This window comes from Leiobunum rupestre, chromosome 6, assembly GCF_980474605.1.
Source record: "Leiobunum rupestre chromosome 6, qqLeiRupe1.1.hap1, whole genome shotgun sequence".
Lineage (NCBI taxonomy): Eukaryota > Metazoa > Arthropoda > Arachnida > Opiliones > Sclerosomatidae > Leiobunum > Leiobunum rupestre.
In genome coordinates this window covers 23,641,461-23,662,901 of record NC_143389.1, presented here as the reverse complement: position 1 = coordinate 23,662,901, position 21,441 = coordinate 23,641,461, and the positions used below count along the sequence as shown (strand labels likewise).

General features: G+C 39.1%; 1 protein-coding gene across 1 annotated transcript; it reads right to left on the bottom strand.

Moving 5' to 3' along the window:
* Positions 1 to 1,676: 1,676 nt before the first annotated feature.
* LOC149940438 (acidic mammalian chitinase-like) lies at positions 1,677 to 20,591 on the bottom strand. The gene is made up of 7 exons (XM_090179257.1): positions 20,509 to 20,591; positions 18,491 to 18,661; positions 17,127 to 17,358; positions 13,429 to 13,537; positions 2,939 to 3,052; positions 2,065 to 2,199; positions 1,677 to 1,889 (listed from the first exon to the last, which is right to left on the bottom strand). The coding sequence occupies exons 1-7, from the start codon at positions 20,582 to 20,584 to the stop codon at positions 1,758 to 1,760; spliced, it is 969 nt and encodes a 322-aa protein (XP_090035383.1). The 5' UTR covers positions 20,585 to 20,591; the 3' UTR covers positions 1,677 to 1,757.
* Between the last annotated feature and the right edge of the window lie 850 nt (positions 20,592 to 21,441).

Sequence of the window (21,441 nt, the reverse complement as noted above, 5' to 3'; positions counted from 1 at the left end):
ATAGTTATAAATAACCAGAAAAGTAATGTTTTGGACAAAACGCTGACGTCCATATATCACACTTAAAACTTGAAAAATATTTTAATAAAATATTAATAAGAAATTTATGAATAGTGATTTAGGCTAAACAGTGTCCGAAAATCATTCTAAAGAACTATAATGGGTACACTGTACCATTAGGTGGCGGATGTTGTCGCTATTGTTCTCATTGCATTATCTACAGCTCTCCCGTTCATCTAGTCAAAGTTCCTTTCCCCTCGTCTTCTAGTCTAGGTTCCATTCCCTTGGTCTTCTAGTTTAAGTTCCTTTCCCCTCGTCTTCTAGTCTAGGTTCCATTCCCTTGGTCTTCTAGTTTAAGTTCCTTCCCCTGGTCTTCTAGTCTAGGTTCCCTTCCCCTGGTCTTCTAGTCTATTTCTTCTAAGCATATATATTAAAGAGACGGCAACTTATTGGGCTCTGATTTTAAAAATAATAATAGGGCTACCAAGGGTTTGATACTCGATGTCTATTGACGTGTCATATACCATTTTACTACAAAGTGGTCGATAGCTATGCCCAAAACGGCAGCGGTGGCTACATACAAAATGAAAATATTACAAAAAAAGTCATTGTGACAGCACAAACTGAACTCCTTCATTTCAGATTATCAGAGCCCCACCGAGGCACACAATTTTTAGCGTACGCTCAGTAGAGCTCATCGACTAAAAACCGCTGTTTTCTTAAGTTTGTTATCACTAAGCCTGGACGTCATTCTGACGTAGTATTTTGTTGAACCGTAGGCTTTCAGTCATCGGTGTGTTTGAAAATGGCGGTAAATTTTATTTCTGAGGCAGAAAACCGAAAAAAGCGAAAACTTTTTATTAATTGTAAATGGAATTTCTAACGATGAAATTGTTGAAGAAAATGGTGTTCAGATAGTTATTAGTCGTTGATATTTATCACAAAAATTAAACAGGGACACGATTATGGTCACAATGTTAATAAATAACACTAAGCCTTGGTCCAACTTCGTCATTTTCTTTGTAACTATGCGTTTTACGTTACCCTTACTAAAAAAGCTACTCTTCGAGCCTAAGACCATAAAGGCTCATCGATGAGCATCGTGACGTCAAAACCGGAAACGCGAAAAAGTGTACAGTAAGAAATCAATGTCAGCGCTGAGCTCTACTGAACATATTTGTTAAAATCGTCACTAACAACTTGTAAGTGAATATGACGCTATCACAGCACCCCTAATGCTAGATATGGATGAGTTAGTACAATAATAGTTTTATACAGAGTGTTTCAAAAGGTTATGCAAAAATTTTAAGGGGTTGTAGGGGGGGAATTGAGAAGTATGCCTGTTTTTTTTCCCCATTTTCCTACGATGAGTTAAAAGAGCGCCAGAGAGCTTCATAATGTGGCTTACTAGCCCCTGGTATAGTAGGCCGCAACAAGCACAAAACCAAGCAGCTAGCTATTTCCCTAAATTTGACACGCATTTTTCTTTAAATAGTAATATTAAGTCTATAATAATGAAATAAATAAAATAAATTAAGTATTTTATGTTCATTGAAAAAAGAAGTGAAATATTGAGATAAATAAATATTCAATTTAAGTGTAATTTAATAATGAAATTTTACGCATTATAATTTTGAAATTTACAATAAATGTATAAATTTTACCATACACTAAATAGAAAGCATGAGCGATAAACTTTTTTTCAGTGGGCGATTCAGACCAGAGAAAAGGACGAAATACGAAATTTCTTCTTAATTTCATCGGCCATCAAATATATGGCGGATCGATTTTAAAAGAGCGTTTTTCCTTCCGCACAATCCCCTGAAATCATCGACGTTGACAAACTTAAACGCAATTCCACCGTAGCCTTTCTGGCGGACGAAACGAGCCTACGACAGAAATTAAAATTAATCGATTGTCAAAAATTTTGTCGCGATTCAGAAAAAAATTAAAATAACAACAAATTAGCTTAACGACGTATAAAAATTAAATTATTGAAGTTCATTATGAGTAAACCTTTAAACCACAAATTTATCAAAATTTCCTATTGGATAATAAGTTTACCTTTTCACGAAGGCTTTCAACAGATTCGTAACTAATTAACGCAGTAGTAAAAGAACTTTGGTAGGTAGCGTGACCAACTTTACCAACGGAATTCCATTCTTCTTCAAATTTTCCCGACATCAAAGATGAGCACACCTGCGACCGTAGAGCTTTGAGTTAATTGCGCTTTCGGAATTGAATGTTAAACCCTCTTTTTATTCCAGCCTTCCCATCAAAAAGGAACTTCAATTTTATTTACGAACGTCTTCACAGTTTATTCAGAAAAGGTTGTGGTAACCTTTTACGTAAAATTTAAAATTTCTGACAATACTCGCTATGATACCGACCATAAATTTCTGACAAACCAATTACGAACATTGAAAAAAATCTCGAATCTAGATATTGTCCATCGAGTATTTTCTTTAGCCATGTGATATTAAATATAATTTTTATGACGGTAATTAAGTTTAATAATCTAGTTTTTCTTTGGCTAATTTATCAGATAGGCTAGTTCAGTTAACGATAATTTACGGCTGTTCCAAATGCGGCCAATGCCACTGCAAACCAATAATGGCGAGTTTTTGGGAATAGAGTAATTTGTGTCTGCTGGATAAAATTACTATGGTGTCGTAGGCGAACTGCGACTGATAGTTCACGATTTAAATATGCCCTTTTATACCAATGCATTTCTTCCTACGCATTGTAACCCGGCCACCTGAATTGATGGCTTTAAAAGTCGCTTTGACTTAGGCCTAAGGTGGTTATTATTAAAAAAAAGACGTCCTCACGCATTTTCTTCAACTACCAAAGTAAGCCCCTTTGCACTATAGATTGTGTTATCGTAGTATGTTTTTCGTGAAACGTGGTATTTAAGAACTGAATAGGACACACATACTTCAAAATAAGGCACCGGCTCAGATGTTGGTCCTCGAGGAACTCCCAGAATATAAACAGACACGAAGAGCTTCTCATTAGGAATTTCCTTACTCCAGTAACTCATCACCGACTCCTGTGATTTCGTTTAAATTAGTGTTGTACTGACTAGCGTGCGATTTGTTCGAGATTGGGAAAACACTTTTAAGAATAGAAATATTAAGCTTGGAATATTAAACTAATTTGAAAAGTTCTGAAAGATTTGAAAGGCATTTTTAAAGACAATGCAAATTGTAATGTGGATAAGGTTCGTATATTCTAGGTAAAATTAGCATCCCCTCATGTCTCTAAACCGATTAATTCTTCATCAACCTCAAATACAGTTGTTCTGTCCCTCCTGATATTTCATCTGCCCCAACAGAAACGCCTGCAGTTATTTATAAGTTGTGATGCCCTTAAAGAATTGAGGGATATTTAACAAAAATAACGTTTCTGTGTAGGGAAATAGCCCACACATCGACTTGCACTAGCCAAAGCTGCATGTGACTTCACCCTTATTTTATTCTTCTGAAACTTAATAATTTCTACTTTTGCGATGTAAACAATTCGTGAATTGGTGTGATTTCAACCTTTATAATGTTGAAAATACACAAAAATTTAATGGTACGTGACTTTTTGACCCCGCCGTTTGGACATTTTGACCTTGTACTTTAAGACCCCTAGGACGATTGGACCCCAGCCAGTTTGACCTCATTACAAAAAAATACTCGATTAAAAATAAATATATTTATTCCAATTTTATTTATTGGTGTCGCCTTCACTGGTGTCAACCAAAGGACAATTCTCGTACCTTTTAGGACCAAACTGGTATCGTCGAAAATCCTCGGGAATCGTGATAGAGGCCAAATTTACCGGTTCAATAGGTGCACGATTTTTAGTCTTCTGCGCTGAATGACTTTCCTTAGAGTCTCTCTACTTGGTAGACGACCGCATATCGCGATATAAGCACCTTCACTGCGTTGTTAAGAATTACAGCTGGTTTATCAACGGTATCTGCCGCGTGTCTCTTGATTGTAGTACGTATAATCTCTACTTCAATTTGCGCCGCATCGCTGCCGTGTGAGTGATCGTTAATTACCGATATATAGTCATTTGAGAGTGTAGTGTGTAGCCGAGCTTTGCACCCACAGCTATATCGCTTGTCACATCTCCAAAATTTAACAGATCTGTCACTACTAAGTTTCGCGAAACAAAATAGATACCCTAGTAAATAGTAAGTAATGTACTATAGAGACAGATACTTCATGGTTTAAAATAAACTTGTATTAAAAAGAATATTGGGGAAGCTTTTCGAGCCCACTCGCTCCTTTTCAACCCAGATAGAAATGGCGAAAAATCCAAATACAAACAGAAAGCAAAATCAGCTTATGGTTATTTTTGTTGAACGCGCTCTTCCGTTTTTATGGCCTAAAAACCTTTTAAAACTGCCCCAATTACTCACTTTCACCTTTCCCCCGTTTAGGTTCATACCCCCTCTGTCAGCAATAAAAATGCTTTCTTTGAAGGTCCGTCTGAACCAATTTTTTTATTTTTCCAACACTCTCGCTTCTTCCCACTTGATGGCGTGTCCGTCACCGCCAGAGCTCCACATGTGTTCGGCTATAATATAAAAACCGCTTTTTCTTATCTATTTCTTTATGATTTACTGCTTAATTAACCAAGGATCTTAATTTCCCATCTATACCAGCAGTCGGGTCTCCTTTCAATAATCTATAGTCCGGCCCATTCAACACCGCAAACATTTTCTTATTGTATTCTTCGTAATCAATAATTACCAATTTTCCATCCTTATCGGCCTTTATAAACTTTAATCCTTTATCCCTTTTTAACTTATTTAAAGCAAAAACCTCACTCTTAGACATACACATATTATTTTCTCCTACTTTAACAAAATTACCTTTAACTAAACTCCTAATGTCTTGTTTTTCTTCTTCCGTAACTTCAAAAAAACGCAACTGGTCCTCCGTCTGTGCAATAATATCACAAAAATCGTCATTTTTTACTCCGGGGTTAAAGCTAAAACCTTTTGCCAGAATTTTAAGTTCAGTGTCAGATAATTTTCTCTTCGATAAATTTACGACTGCATTTAAATTAATATGTTCTCCCCTTTGATGTATCTCCACTTTTTCCAAAACCAAGCGATTCAATTTTGATGATTGGGTATCCTTAATTTTAGCCAAAACCACATCACATTGCAAATTAATTTAACTTATTAAAAATTCGGCTGTTTGCCAGTCGAAAACATTCCGTAAATTTTCTTCGGCACGACTAAATTCCCGTTTTAAAAGATTTAAAACTTTTCTTGTTTCCCGAATTCCCTCTTTCACCATTTCCTTTTCCAGACTGCATAAAAGCTTCGAAGATTTTCGGGACGACAATTTTGATTTGCATCTAAATGTCTTGGGCACTACATCTCGATCTCGACACTGGTACAGGAACGTCAGATGATTTTTGGATTTTGCCAATTTCATTCCTACATTTTTTAACTTAAAAAACATTGACACGTCTCTCCTGTCGGTAGGAGCGAGTGGGCTCGAAAAGCTTTCCCAATATTCTTTTTAATAAAAGTTTATTTTAAACCATGAAGTATCTGTCTCTATAGTACATTACTTACTATTTACTAGTTTAAATTAACCATGGTTAAATTTTGCGTTTATGAAAATAGATACCCGTCGTGCGACAACTTCACTTCACCACGCTTAGATTTAATGACCTCCATTCCACACGCTTTAGTCCCATTCGACCGAAATCCCATTCGACCGAAGGTGGTTTTTGAGGTGTCCCATTCGACCGAATTCCGCCGAAACGTGCGGTTTTTATGTGTCCCATTCGACCGAACGCTGCTATATAAATTGGCTTTTGGAATGAGCATGAATTATATTTTTATCTTCACCTAGTCAAGAAAAGTAACTGAACCAAAACTGAAATAGTAAACTTAACCAACTCTAACCTAACCTAACCTAACCTAACCTAACCTAAACATGGATCTTCGATAGTACATACCTTATAAATAAAATACCAAATCACCCCGCCAATGGGATTCGGTCGAATGGGATTTCGGTCGAATGGGAATAAACGATTCCACACTGCCTAATTTGAAATAATTTCAACTATTTATATACTTCCAAAAATTACAAAAAAATATTATTTGCAAATATTTAAAAATAAATAGATACCCATCGTGCAACAACTTTTAAAAAATTTCAATATTATTAAAATAAGAAACGTTCTGAGGTCAAAACGTACTGGGATCAAAATGGTCGGGGTCGAAATGGTTGGGGCTAAACTGGACACGGGTCAAAACGGCGGGGTCATAACAACTGGGGTCAAACCGGCAGGCTCCGAAAATCGAATAACAAAACAAAAATAATTGTTATAAACAAAGTGATCTCGACCATCAAAATGCGATCTTTTATATTGAAAAATTTGAGCACCCCTGACAATCTGGTTTAAGTTGAATTGAGTTTAGTCCGATGCTAGATTTGACCACACGCGCGGCTGTTTTTAATTAAAAAACTATTTATTTAAGTTAAATCGTTTTTTTGGTTTAATTTTATGGCATCGGCCATGTTAACTATAATTACACTAATTGTAATATTAATTAAAGTTAGTTACTACTTGTAATTTAGTTTGCTTTAAATTAGCTTTAATAACCACAATGAAGAATAATCAAGAATGTCTTCATTTATACTTCGAGAGAATGAAACTATGTTGAGGGTGTGGCCTCAGTTTTACGAACCATTTGTTGAGACCATCCTTGGGCATTATGATCTATTTTTCCCTCGCCATGAGACGGGGGAAGGGAAAAGACCACAGGCGTCTGCTTCAGTTTTACGAACCATTTGTTGAGACCATCCTTGGGCATCATGATCTAATTTTCCCTCGCCATGAGACGGGGGAAGGGAAAAGACCACAGGCGTCTGCTTCAGTTTTACGAACCATTTGTTGAGACCATCCTTGGGCATCATGATCTATTTTTCCCTCGCCATGAGACGGGGGAAGGGAAAAGACCACAGGCGTCTGCTTCAGTTTTACGAACCATTTGTTGAGACCATCCTTGGGCATTATGATCTATTTTTCCCTCGCCATGAGACGGGGGAAGGGAAAAGACCACAGGCGTCTGCTTCAGTTTTACGAACCATTTGTTGAGACCATCCTTGGGCATCATGATCTATTTTTCCCTCGCACTGAGACGGGGGAAGGGAAAAGACCACAGGCGTCTGCTTCAGTTTTACGAACCATTTGTTGAGACCATCCTTGGGCATTATGATCTATTTTTCCCTCGCCATGAGACGGGGGAAGGGAAAAGACCACAGGCGTCTGCTTCAGTTTTACGAACCATTTGTTGAGACCATCCTTGGGCATTATGATCTATTTTTCCCTCGCCATGAGACGGGGGAAGGGAAAAGACCACAGGCGTCTGCTTCAGTTTTACGAACCATTTGTTGAGACCATCCTTGGGCATTATGATCTATTTTTCCCTCGCCATGAGACGGGGGAAGGGAAAAGACCACAGGCGTCTGCTTCAGTTTTACGAACCATTTGTTGAGACCATCCTTGGGCATCATGATCTATTTTTCCCTCGCCATGAGACGGGGGAAGGGAAAAGACCACAGGCGTCTGCTTCAGTTTTACGAACCATTTGTTGAGACCATCCTTGGGCATCATGATCTATTTTTCCCTCGCCATGAGACGGGGGAAGGGAAAAGACCACAGGCGTCTGCTTCAGTTTTACGAACCATTTGTTGAGACCATCCTTGGGCATTATGATCTATTTTTCCCTCGCCATGAGACGGGGGAAGGGAAAAGACCACAGGCGTCTGCTTCAGTTTTACGAACCATTTGTTGAGACCATCCTTGGGCATCATGATCTATTTTTCCCTCGCCATGAGACGGGGGAAGGGAAAAGACCACAGGCGTCTGCTTCAGTTTTACGAACCATTTGTTGAGACCATCCTTGGGCATTATGATCTATTTTTCCCTCGCCATGAGACGGCAGAAGGGAAAAGACCACAGGCGTCTGCTTCAGTTTTACGAACCATTTGTTGAGACCATCCTTGGGCATTATGATCTATTTTTCCCTCGCCATGAGACGGGGGAAGGGAAAAGACCACAGGCGTCTGCTTCAGTTTTACGAACCATTTGTTGAGACCATCCTTGGGCATTATGATCTATTTTTCCCTCGCCATGAGACGGGGGAAGGGAAAAGACCACAGGCGTCTGCTTCAGTTTTACGAACCATTTGTTGAGACCATCCTTGGGCATCATGATCTATTTTTCCCTCGCCATGAGACGGGGGAAGGGAAAAGACCACAGGCGTCTGCTTCAGTTTTACGAACCATTTGTTGAGACCATCCTTGGGCATTATGATCTATTTTTCCCTCGCCATGAGACGGGGGAAGGGAAAAGACCACAGGCGTCTGCTTCAGTTTTACGAACCATTTGTTGAGACCATCCTTGGGCATCATGATCTATTTTTCCCTCGCCATGAGACGGGGGAAGGGAAAAGACCACAGGCGTCTGCTTCAGTTTTACGAACCATTTGTTGAGACCATCCTTGGGCATTATGATCTATTTTTCCCTCGCCATGAGACGGCAGAAGGGAAAAGACCACAGGCGTCTGCTTCAGTTTTACGAACCATTTGTTGAGACCATCCTTGGGCATTATGATCTATTTTTCCCTCGCCATGAGACGGGGGAAGGGAAAAGACCACAGGCGTCTGCTTCAGTTTTACGAACCATTTGTTGAGACCATCCTTGGGCATTATGATCTATTTTTCCCTCGCCATGAGACGGGGGAAGGGAAAAGACCACAGGCGTCTGCTTCAGTTTTACGAACCATTTGTTGAGACCATCCTTGGGCATCATGATCTATTTTTCCCTCGCCATGAGACGGGGGAAGGGAAAAGACCACAGGCGTCTGCTTCAGTTTTACGAACCATTTGTTGAGACCATCCTTGGGCATCATGATCTATTTTTCCCTCGCCATGAGACGGGGGAAGGGAAAAGACCACAGGCGTCTGCTTCAGTTTTACGAACCATTTGTTGAGACCATCCTTGGGCATTATGATCTATTTTTCCCTCGCCATGAGACGGGGGAAGGGAAAAGACCACAGGCGTCTGCTTCAGTTTTACGAACCATTTGTTGAGACCATCCTTGGGCATTATGATCTATTTTTCCCTCGCCATGAGACGGGGGAAGGGAAAAGACCACAGGCGTCTGCTTCAGTTTTACGAACCATTTGTTGAGACCATCCTTGGGCATCATGATCTAATTTTCCCTCGCCATGAGACGGGGGAAGGGAAAAGACCACAGGCGTCTGCTTCAGTTTTACGAACCATTTGTTGAGACCATCCTTGGGCATCATGATCTATTTTTCCCTCGCCATGAGACGGGGGAAGGGAAAAGACCACAGGCGTCTGCTTCAGTTTTACGAACCATTTGTTGAGACCATCCTTGGGCATTATGATCTATTTTTCCCTCGCCATGAGACGGGGGAAGGGAAAAGACCACAGGCGTCTGCTTCAGTTTTACGAACCATTTGTTGAGACCATCCTTGGGCATCATGATCTATTTTTCCCTCGCCATGAGACGGGGGAAGGGAAAAGACCACAGGCGTCTGCTTCAGTTTTACGAACCATTTGTTGAGACCATCCTTGGGCATTATGATCTATTTTTCCCTTGCCATGAGACGGGGGAAGGGAAAAGACCACAGGCGTCTGCTTCAGTTTTACGAACCATTTGTTGAGACCATCCTTGGGCATTATGATCTATTTTTCCCTCGCCATGAGACGGGGGAAGGGAAAAGACCACAGGCGTCTGCTTCAGTTTTACGAACCATTTGTTGAGACCATCCTTGGGCATCATGATCTAATTTTCCCTCGCCATGAGACGGGGGAAGGGAAAAGACCACAGGCGTCTGCTTCAGTTTTACGAACCATTTGTTGAGACCATCCTTGGGCATCATGATCTATTTTTCCCTCGCCATGAGACGGGGGAAGGGAAAAGACCACAGGCGTCTGCTTCAGTTTTACGAACCATTTGTTGAGACCATCCTTGGGCATCATGATCTATTTTTCCCTCGCCATGAGACGGGGGAAGGGAAAAGACCACAGGCGTCTGCTTCAGTTTTACGAACCATTTGTTGAGACCATCCTTGGGCATTATGATCTATTTTTCCCTCGCCATGAGACGGGGGAAGGGAAAAGACCACAGGCGTCTGCTTCAGTTTTACGAACCATTTGTTGAGACCATCCTTGGGCATTATGATCTATTTTTCCCTCGCCATGAGACGGGGGAAGGGAAAAGACCACAGGCGTCTGCTTCAGTTTTACGAACCATTTGTTGAGACCATCCTTGGGCATCATGATCTAATTTTCCCTCGCCATGAGACGGGGGAAGGGAAAAGACCACAGGCGTCTGCTTCAGTTTTACGAACCATTTGTTGAGACCATCCTTGGGCATCATGATCTAATTTTCCCTCGCCATGAGACGGGGGAAGGGAAAAGACCCCAGGCGTCTGCTTCAGTTTTACGAACCATTTGTTGAGACCATCCTTGGGCATCATGATCTAATTTTCCCTCGCCATGAGACGGGGGAAGGGAAAAGACCACAGGCGTCTGCTTCAGTTTTACGAACCATTTGTTGAGACCATCCTTGGGCATCATGATCTAATTTTCCCTCGCCATGAGACGGGGGAAGGGAAAAGACCACAGGCGTCTGCTTCAGTTTTACGAACCATTTGTTGAGACCATCCTTGGGCACCATGATCTAATTTTCCCTCGCCATGAGACGGGGGAAGGGAAAAGACCCCAGGCGTCTGCTTCAGTTTTACGAACCATTTGTTGAGACCATCCTTGGGCATCATGATCTAATTTTCCCTCGCCATGAGACGGGGGAAGGGAAAAGACCACAGGCGTCTGCTTCAGTTTTACGAACCATTTGTTGAGACCATCCTTGGGCATCATGATCTAATTTTCCCTCGCCATGAGACGGGGGAAGGGAAAAGACCACAGGCGTCTGCTTCAGTTTTACGAACCATTTGTTGAGACCATCCTTGGGCATCATGATCTAATTTTCCCTCGCCATGAGACGGGGGAAGGGAAAAGACCCCAGGCGTCTGCTTCAGTTTTACGAACCATTTGTTGAGACCATCCTTGGGCATCATGATCTAATTTTCCCTCGCCATGAGACGGGGGAAGGGAAAAGACCACAGGCGTCTGCTTCAGTTTTACGAACCATTTGTTGAGACCATCCTTGGGCATCATGATCTAATTTTCCCTCGCCATGAGACGGGGGAAGGGAAAAGACCACAGGCGTCTGCTTCAGTTTTACGAACCATTTGTTGAGACCATCCTTGGGCATCATGATCTAATTTTCCCTCGCCATGAGACGGGGGAAGGGAAAAGACCCCAGGCGTCTGCTTCAGTTTTACGAACCATTTGTTGAGACCATCCTTGGGCATCATGATCTAATTTTCCCTCGCCATGAGACGGGGGAAGGGAAAAGACCACAGGCGTCTGCTTCAGTTTTACGAACCATTTGTTGAGACCATCCTTGGGCATCATGATCTAATTTTCCCTCGCCATGAGACGGGGGAAGGGAAAAGACCACAGGCGTCTGCTTCAGTTTTACGAACCATTTGTTGAGACCATCCTTGGGCACCATGATCTAATTTTCCCTCGCCATGAGACGGGGGAAGGGAAAAGACCCCAGGCGTCTGCTTCAGTTTTACGAACCATTTGTTGAGACCATCCTTGGGCATCATGATCTAATTTTCCCTCGCCATGAGACGGGGGAAGGGAAAAGACCACAGGCGTCTGCTTCAGTTTTACGAACCATTTGTTGAGACCATCCTTGGGCATCATGATCTAATTTTCCCTCGCCATGAGACGGGGGAAGGGAAAAGACCACAGGCGTCTGCTTCAGTTTTACGAACCATTTGTTGAGACCATCCTTGGGCATCATGATCTAATTTTCCCTCGCCATGAGACGGGGGAAGGGAAAAGACCCCAGGCGTCTGCTTCAGTTTTACGAACCATTTGTTGAGACCATCCTTGGGCATCATGATCTAATTTTCCCTCGCCATGAGACGGGGGAAGGGAAAAGACCACAGGCGTCTGCTTCAGTTTTACGAACCATTTGTTGAGACCATCCTTGGGCATCATGATCTAATTTTCCCTCGCCATGAGACGGGGGAAGGGAAAAGACCCCAGGCGTCTGCTTCAGTTTTACGAACCATTTGTTGAGACCATCCTTGGGCATCATGATCTAATTTTCCCTCGCCATGAGACGGGGGAAGGGAAAAGACCCCAGGCGTCTGCTTCAGTTTTACGAACCATTTGTTGAGACCATCCTTGGGCATCATGATCTAATTTTCCCTCGCCATGAGACGGGGGAAGGGAAAAGACCACAGGCGTCTGCTTCAGTTTTACGAACCATTTGTTGAGACCATCCTTGGGCATCATGATCTAATTTTCCCTCGCCATGAGACGGGGGAAGGGAAAAGACCACAGGCGTCTGCTTCAGTTTTACGAACCATTTGTTGAGACCATCCTTGGGCATCATGATCTAATTTTCCCTCGCCATGAGACGGGGGAAGGGAAAAGACCCCAGGCGTCTGCTTCAGTTTTACGAACCATTTGTTGAGACCATCCTTGGGCATCATGATCTAATTTTCCCTCGCCATGAGACGGGGGAAGGGAAAAGACCACAGGCGTCTGCTTCAGTTTTACGAACCATTTGTTGAGACCATCCTTGGGCATCATGATCTAATTTTCCCTCGCCATGAGACGGGGGAAGGGAAAAGACCCCAGGCGTCTGCTTCAGTTTTACGAACCATTTGTTGAGACCATCCTTGGGCATCATGATCTAATTTTCCCTCGCCATGAGACGGGGGAAGGGAAAAGACCCCAGGCGTCTGCTTCAGTTTTACGAACCATTTGTTGAGACCATCCTTGGGCATCATGATCTAATTTTCCCTCGCCATGAGACGGGGGAAGGGAAAAGACCACAGGCGTCTGCTTCAGTTTTACGAACCATTTGTTGAGACCATCCTTGGGCATCATGATCTAATTTTCCCTCGCCATGAGACGGGGGAAGGGAAAAGACCACAGGCGTCTGCTTCAGTTTTACGAACCCGAAATATTTATAGCCATATAATAGAGCGACCAATATGGGAAGTGTTGGTGTTCCACACGAAATGGCCGCGGTTCTATTCCCTTTCAGTGACCTTGAATGGGAGGAGCTTATTGCTAGAGACCAAGGTAGATTGGAAACAACGCTAAATATCGTCTCAACATATTCACTTTCTTTCGAAGTATAAATAAAAACAATCTGGCTGTAATTGATGGTAAAACCAATGCTTATTTTAAGACAATCAATGGTTTGAAATAGAATCGATTTTAAACAACCCTGACTAATATACATTTGAAGGAAGGATGAGAACTTACAACGGAATACTGGTTTTCGGAATAAAGTGGACTGTGATCCTCCGTATTTAGTATGCTGCCATAAAAATCCGGAAAATGATGACAATTCACGTGTATTTCGTCCACGTACCTGCAATAATTTTTTTAATTATATTTGTGACTATTTCGAAAGAAAATTGTAATGGGATCATTTTATTTTAAAAACCTCACCAGCATTCGGGAATATTAATTTATTATTGGAAAATGATTTCCAGTAGCAGGATGGTAATATCAGCATTGACGTTTTAGCACTAAGAGATGACTATTAGCCACGAAACAATAAACGCTTTGGTGTCGCTTTAATACTATTATATTAAAATACGGGTAACATGTCAAATAACTTTGCAGAAGTTGAAATAGAATGGAAACAAATATTAATTAAAATTTAATTAAACTGTCAAGTAGAAAGAATTTTTTTATATCGGTGTCAGGGGGAAAAGTGGATAAAACGATATTAAATTATAATTCAGCAGAATCAGAAAAACATTTTACTGCTGCATTAAATTATACGTTCGAATGAAAATTTTAAAACCAAATCAGGGCTGACGTCACATATAAAATATTACTAAAATAAATAATTTAAACGTTTTGTAAAGATAATTAGTTAAAATTAGGTAAAAGTGTTTTTAAGATCTGCGGTTCATCTTATGATGTCGTATGTAGATTAACACATTTTTTTATGTTAAGTTTCACGTGAATAATGAAATTAAATCATGGATGTATATACCTTTTCTACATTATACTAAAGTAGAAGGCAGTAGCGATGACATACAAATAATAATAATGATTTTGCGGACGTATAAGCCTTTTTATTTCGAAGTACCAAAGACTTTGCTAAGCGAGGGGCTGATCACTCCCCGTAATCAGTGTACAAGCCTGTAGCTTTGACTGCACTAAAATGATTACGTAAGTGAGTAGAGATTTAGCACTACCAAAGGTTGTACTCATTTTTGTACTCCCGTAATCGGTGTACAGATTTTCAGAGAGTGGTTAGCCCCTCGTTGCTAAGTTGTTGGGGGAGTAATCGTGTTTAGTACATGAGCACTTGGAACGAAAAAATATACATTAGCTAAAAGTTGAGAAAAACGATGAAATATGGGTCAACATGACCTCAAAAAATGTCCCCTAGCATCAGTTGTTGGCTTAAACTGGCATTTTGGGCAAATGGAAGCTGTTCCGTAAGCTTATTGGTTTCAAAACGACACAGCAAAGGAAATTGGTTTCAAACGACACAGCAAAGGAAATTGGTTTCAAACTACACAACATAGTAAATTGGTTCCAAACGACACAGCAAAGGAAATTGGTTTCAAACGACACAGCAAAGGAAATTTTGCGTTCCTTAAAAAAGCTAGCTTCGTCGCTTCATAATAATAATAATAATAATAAATAACTCTGCACACAGAATAAAATTTATAGATAAAAGGTCGATTTAAACAATATTTTCCAATAAAATAGTTTTTGTTTAGCATCAGCTTTTTTTTATTAGAAATATGTACCGAGGCTTACAAAGTTGCTAGAAACATTTATTATAGATTTTATGTAGCAGCAGAGAACGAAAGTTAGATAATACATGATGGACAAAACCCAAATCATACCAGCCAATGCTTTCCAAAGTTTTGCATTAAGGTTAACGAGGTCTTTGACACTTTAGAATATTTGGGAATAGCCTTTGAGAAGAGTATCAACAAATTACCCGCCGTGTAGCTAATACCCTAAAGGAGTTATGTACACGCTAAAGGGGAAGCTGTTCTGCTGGTTAGTTTATGCGTTAGAATATGTTAAAAGAGGTGGAAAAAGTCACTGCAATGTTACGTAAGCCGTAGTGACGTTTGCAATTTTGTAAAGCTTGCCTACAAATTTTGTGACCCTTTTCGAGAATTGAACCTACTTGAAAAAGTATAAAAGATCAACTTTGTAGGGAGGAAAACTAATATTTATTAGGGTAAAGGGGATAATCCTTCTAAGAGAAAAAAACGCGAGAATTGAGTTTACTACTTACAATAACTCCGCTCACTATCCACAAATAACAATTGCACTGACGTTTTTCACATTACCTATTTATATTAAAGAGATCATATCCATTTTGAACAATTCTAGCTTCAGACGCTCCTGAGATCGCTAGAGTCAAGTTTTTTCTTTGAAATTCTCCGTGTAATAGCTAGTTCATAAAATAAAATAATTGCGGTAAGCCACCTTGAAGAGCAATCTCCTCACCCTTGTTTTCATCCCTTCAAAACACTTTAGACAAATGATGTTGTATATCAATTTAAAGCTTAGATTGAAAGCTATCCAACAGTGGCTCAAAATCGTTAGTGAAAGTTTGCGATCTGAATGGTATTTGCCTACGTGCTCCACAAAATACGAAAATAAGGGTTGTTAATAATAATAAAATGCTCAGCTAAGCGAAGGCTGCCATAGTATAATAGTTTTGTTTGCATAATAATCCCAAGGCACCACCTTAGGCCCGAGTCATCAAGCGGCTTTAAAAGCCTTTATTTCAGGTAGCCGGGTTCCATGCGTAAGCAAGCCCTTCATTCCACGCGAGCCAACAGCTTCCTACACTAACTATTACCTTTATCCTCTACACGTTTTTGCGGAAAAGGGAAACCGAAGAGCTCCGAGAAAACCACTCTAACTAGTGGGGAGAGAGCTTGCAAACTCAACGCAGAAGGAATGGTTTTCAGCCAGTGTCACACGCTGGGATCGAACCCGGCTTCTCTTGCTGCGAGGAGAAAGTGCTAACCACTCCGCCACCCCACGTTGTACGGTGTTCTTTTAGTCCATTGTCATTAGATTTTGTGAAATTTGTTACCCTTAGTGGAAACGTCTCCTTTAAAAAAGTAACATATTTCAAAAAGGCTCTTATTCCACAACCTTAAATCATTTTCGTTAAAATTTTAGATTTTACCGTTACTTAATTAATAGTTTACGTGGTTAAAATGTCATTAAAAAAATTGACTCATGGTTGCGTGAGTTATTGATATGTTGTAAAGTAACCTTTCCTAGCGATCTTATTCAACTCCTAAAGATCGTTTGTGGAATTTAACAAAATTAATGCGCGAGTGGTTTGAAACTTTAATTGATCGCGAAAGCAATTTCGTTAAATAATAATAATCAGCTTGGCTAATACCCAAGGCACCACCTTAGGCCTAAGTCATCATGCGACTTTTGAAGCCCTTAATTCAGGTGGCCGGGTTACAATGCGTAGGAGGGTGGTGGCAAGCCCTGCATGCCACGAGATCGAGCCAACAGCTCCCTACACTAACTATTACCGTTAACCTAGACAAGTTTTTATGGAAGGGGAAACCGAAGAACTCGGGGGAAAACCCCTTAAACCAGTAGGGAGAGAACTTGCAAACTCAACGCAGAAGGAGTTGTTCCGAGTTTTCACCCAGTGCCACAAGCTGGGATCGAACCCGGCTCCTCTTGCTGCGAGGCGAAAGTGCTAACCACTCCGCCACCCCACTATAAGGAGGCAGAAACCACATTTTCAAGCTCATTTTCTAAAAATACACGTTTAGTAGTGTTAAAATTCGTATTCTGTGGAATATGAGGCTCGACCTATTGCTCCGATGTATTTTCATAGAATAGGTGTTACGAAATCAAATATTACTCGAAAACCAAAATTTAGTTCTATACGAAAGGCTAAACTGAAAAATACCTCCAATAGGCTTGAATACGTTGTTGAGTCGTCGGGGTTGCCGACCATTGCAGGGTAGCCCCAATCGATGAGGAGTCCTTTGTAGGGACCTCGCGACTCAAATCTCTTTCTTATATTTCTTAACAAACTAGTTCTGTGCCTCGGAGAACTCATTTTAGAAAATTCTTTCAAATTAATGCCGTAACGTCCAATCGCCAAATAAACTGGAATCCCCTTTTGGTGAGCATTAAACAGAAACGCCTTTTCATATTCTGCAAAATAAGCGAATATTGAGATTAGGTAAGAACAGTTTCGGCTAAATTTGTTCCTTCTTTTGCGAAAGATAGTGTTGGGTTTTAAAAGGGTGTTTAAAAAGCTCGAATAGACTTTTTCTATCAAAACTATTTAAGGGTAATTTCGTGTGAAATCGACGAGTCATGTCACCATGAAAAATCTCTAAAAACATTAAAAGATAAGAAAGGTTAAGAAATTAAAATTAAGGCTTTGTGCAGATTTTCAAAGTAACATTTTTCCATTTTATTGAGTAGTATTTATGCCATCTCACGTAATCGGGTAATTTTAAATTAACAAATAATGATTAATCTGAATTACACATTGATTTACCGTATCTTAACTATTGTACTTTTATTTGGCCAAACAAATCATAACGAAATATGAACCGAAAATTAACGTTCAAAACCAAATTGCTGCATTATTTACAGTGCATAAGGGTTCCATATTTCAATTACGTTGTTTTTTAACCATAGCTCAGATATTAAAATTATGCTCTATATCATTTTTATATGTTAGTCCAATAATAAAGCAATCCATAATGTAATTAAGTTCAATATTAGTACCAGCTTTAAATTTCTCCACATTTAAAAACTAAATCAAAAAATAGTCATAGACAGAAGCTGTATTGCATAAAGGTATAAACATTTTCAATTCCCTGGATTTTGAGAATGTAAAGACTTGGGCATCCTATTTTCTATATTCGTACACTTTAAAGACAAATACTTTTAGAAATCTTCAAATTTACTGGATGTTTCCTTAATCTAGACAGAAATCAGTTCTCAAACATAAAGAACCAAATCATTACGAAAATCTTACGCTACAATCTCACAATCAATGTCGGATTTCTAAAATAGTTGCATTTGTAAGTGTTCAACACCTCAGTTATGGTCCCTTAGGAATGTTTTCTGAACTGATTACTCCTTTATAGTCTAATTACGGCGCCACTTCTGTTAACATATTTACCGCGAGTTATTTTGTTTCAGATCAAGTAAGCAAATTAATTGTTTAAACCCAAGAGCAAACAAATTAATGAAGTTACGTCTTGAAAAAATGTTTAGAAAGAAATACATCGTGTTTTCTGTTGCTTGCGAGCCTGTTGGCCAAACATACTTCTTCCTCCTGCAGGCGATTCAATATTGAAATTGTCGTCAGTGCTGAGCGAGTCATGATACCATACTAAGGTGTCGCATAATTCGTATGGAATGTTGTTAATGTGATATTGGAATGGTCTCTTTTGCGGCAGAAACTCGTTTTGAAAGTAACAAATCAGTTTCGGTTTTCCTATTTCAAACAAAATATATACAAGTTTAAATCCTGTAGCTTTATTATATAATAATATATGCAAAAATTAATAACGTCACCGATTACAGATTTCTAGTAATTCACTAACAGATTTTAAGGAAGTGGTTTACCCCAGGTAATGGTGTAAACGCTACATAGAATTCAATTCAAAGTTTAATCACTGTAATCTATCTAATCTAAAGAGCTAAGTTTTGCTATACATACAAGCTTAATATTGCAGTAATTTTAAACATATCAGTAATTATTGAATATCGAACATTTTCTTTTAATATAATTTATTCCATAGTTTTAGTAATAGTGTTTTATCTTTGGTTCTATGGTAACTACGCCGTATTGTCGGTGTGCCAACTTATCTTGAGGCACTTCGGTAAATGTGTTAACATCGGAAGCACCGCTGCTATATACTAAGGCGGTTATATTACTTGTATTATACAGATTACGTAATACAACATTTTTATTAGACCATCGGTATTATTATACAGTTAATAAGATTTTTAACGGTTTTATTTAAAGACTAAGTAATATTTCCTTTGCTCCATCACAGTGCTAAAGAAAACTTTAATCACGTGGGGTTGTTTTGAAATTTTAAGTAGACTTAGGATTTAAAAAATTAGAAAGAATTTATGGCTAAGTATTGTAATGATATTTCCAAGTTTTTAACCATAAAATCTAAAACATTTGATATGTTAATGAGTTATTAATTACCACCATCCTACGCATTTTAACCCAGCCACCTGAATTAATGGCTTTAAAAGTCGTTTGGTGACTTAGGTCTAAGGTGGTGCCTTGGGTATTATTATTATTAAATAAATTTTAACACTTAGTAAATACCGTTAAAAACGCTATCGAAACCAACAAAATAAATTAATATTGATCCATATAACATACGCGTAAAGGTTTACAATAAAAGTGTAAAATAAGACTTCAAAAAAGTGCCAGTAATTTGGTTCGCCCCAGGGTTTTGGAACATCAGGTGCCATCTAGCGATGAGACATTTCAAGGACTAAATCTCACCCGCGGGATCCCCTTTTCAAATATTTCTTAGTATATTGAATATTTCTTTTTTTATTAAACAATTTTCACTTCAGGGGAGAGGAGCAGGAAGTAATCATATATGAAGTACCGTTCAGGGCGGGAAAGTTGAAGCCAAATGTTTTAAACATGTTTTGAATAACTATTGTAATAAATACAATATGTTTATAACTATTCAAAGATATTTAAGCAGTTTTTACCCTAATTTTACTGTAGGAGAATTTTTCAATAATTTTTGTGTAGGACTTTTTATTCAAATTCTATATATGTTCACTCAAAGTAAAGTATAACGAAGAGCATTAAAATACGCATGATGACTTGAGACTAAGGTTGTGCCTTGAGGATTAGCCTAGCTGATTACTATTTTAATTATTATTATTAGTTAAAACTAGGTTTTAATTTTTTTGTCGTTATTCAAAATGAAACAGAAAAGGGTTTTTTATTTAAAGAAAATAATCGCGATCAAGAGCGGATCGAGCTATATCCCAAACTTATGAAATATTTATGGATAAAATAAATTTGATCCAGATTCTATCAAGTCATATCTAGAAAGGTAAAATATGTTTATAAATAAAATATATCTGGATCAAGACTGAATCAAGTTACATCGATCAAATTAGTTTGGATCAAAAAACCTCATTAAAATTGGATTAAGTCAAATCCAGAAAGGATCAAATAATTTTGGTTCAAATGTTCTCCAACCCTTATGCGGGTGATTTTCACTATCTGGTATTTGACGCCTTGATGGTAGGTGCGATTGGCAAATTTAAATGAAACAGAAAAATTTGCCTTACCTTCGCTTTCGGTTTTTCCGTAAAGTATCCCATTAGATAGAATTATTGCTAATATAAAAGATTGATGCTTACGCATATTCCCCAATAGAAATTAATTTCTTTAAAATTAAAGAGCTAACTAACGATGAGTACGTCCAAAAAATGTCCGTTACAAAAATACGCAATATGGCAAACTTCCCTTTACGGAACGGATTCGGGAATTTCCCGGCGCTCTTTCCTGTTTTACCAAACTTGAATTCTCAGATTATGACGACATACCCATTTTTTTTATTTAACTTAACTCCTTTCACCTGGAAAAAGGGACAGTAGACAAATTACGTGAAGCACTTAAGGAGAGTGGCTTTGTACAAGCGTTACTGAATGTTCCGGGGAGGGAGACGGGGGCACTAAATGTTACGTAATATATTGCGTACAGTCACCTCAAAATGAAACTTTATTTTTCCTTTCAGCTTTATAGCCGACACGTCGGTAAGACTTTCAAATAATTTATATGATTTGAACGAGGATTACATTATTCCCAACTAAATACGATTTTATCAAAAAAAGTTAATTTTTTAAAATAATTTGGCTTTTGAGATATGGAAAACCCAAGAGTTTGACGGTTTGATAAAGCTTGTTTTCCACTAGCGCGCGTCATAATGTTATTTTCTTTACGCGCGTAAAAACGTTTGAACGTTTCAAAGCTGAGAAACGCGTCGTTGCACGCGCCAGTGGAAAACAAGCTTAACGCGTAAAATGGTAAAATCTACGCTAACGACGTAAGATAAATATTATTTTGAATTCATATGGAAACTGGAAAATAACCGTAAACGTTAAACGTATTTCTTTAAACTTATCTGTCATTAATTTGATGCCCGAAATAAAATTGAAGTGTTTGTGTTTGGGTTAGTAAGTAATTGTTAGCTTAAAATAACTTTTATTTATTGGTTGAAA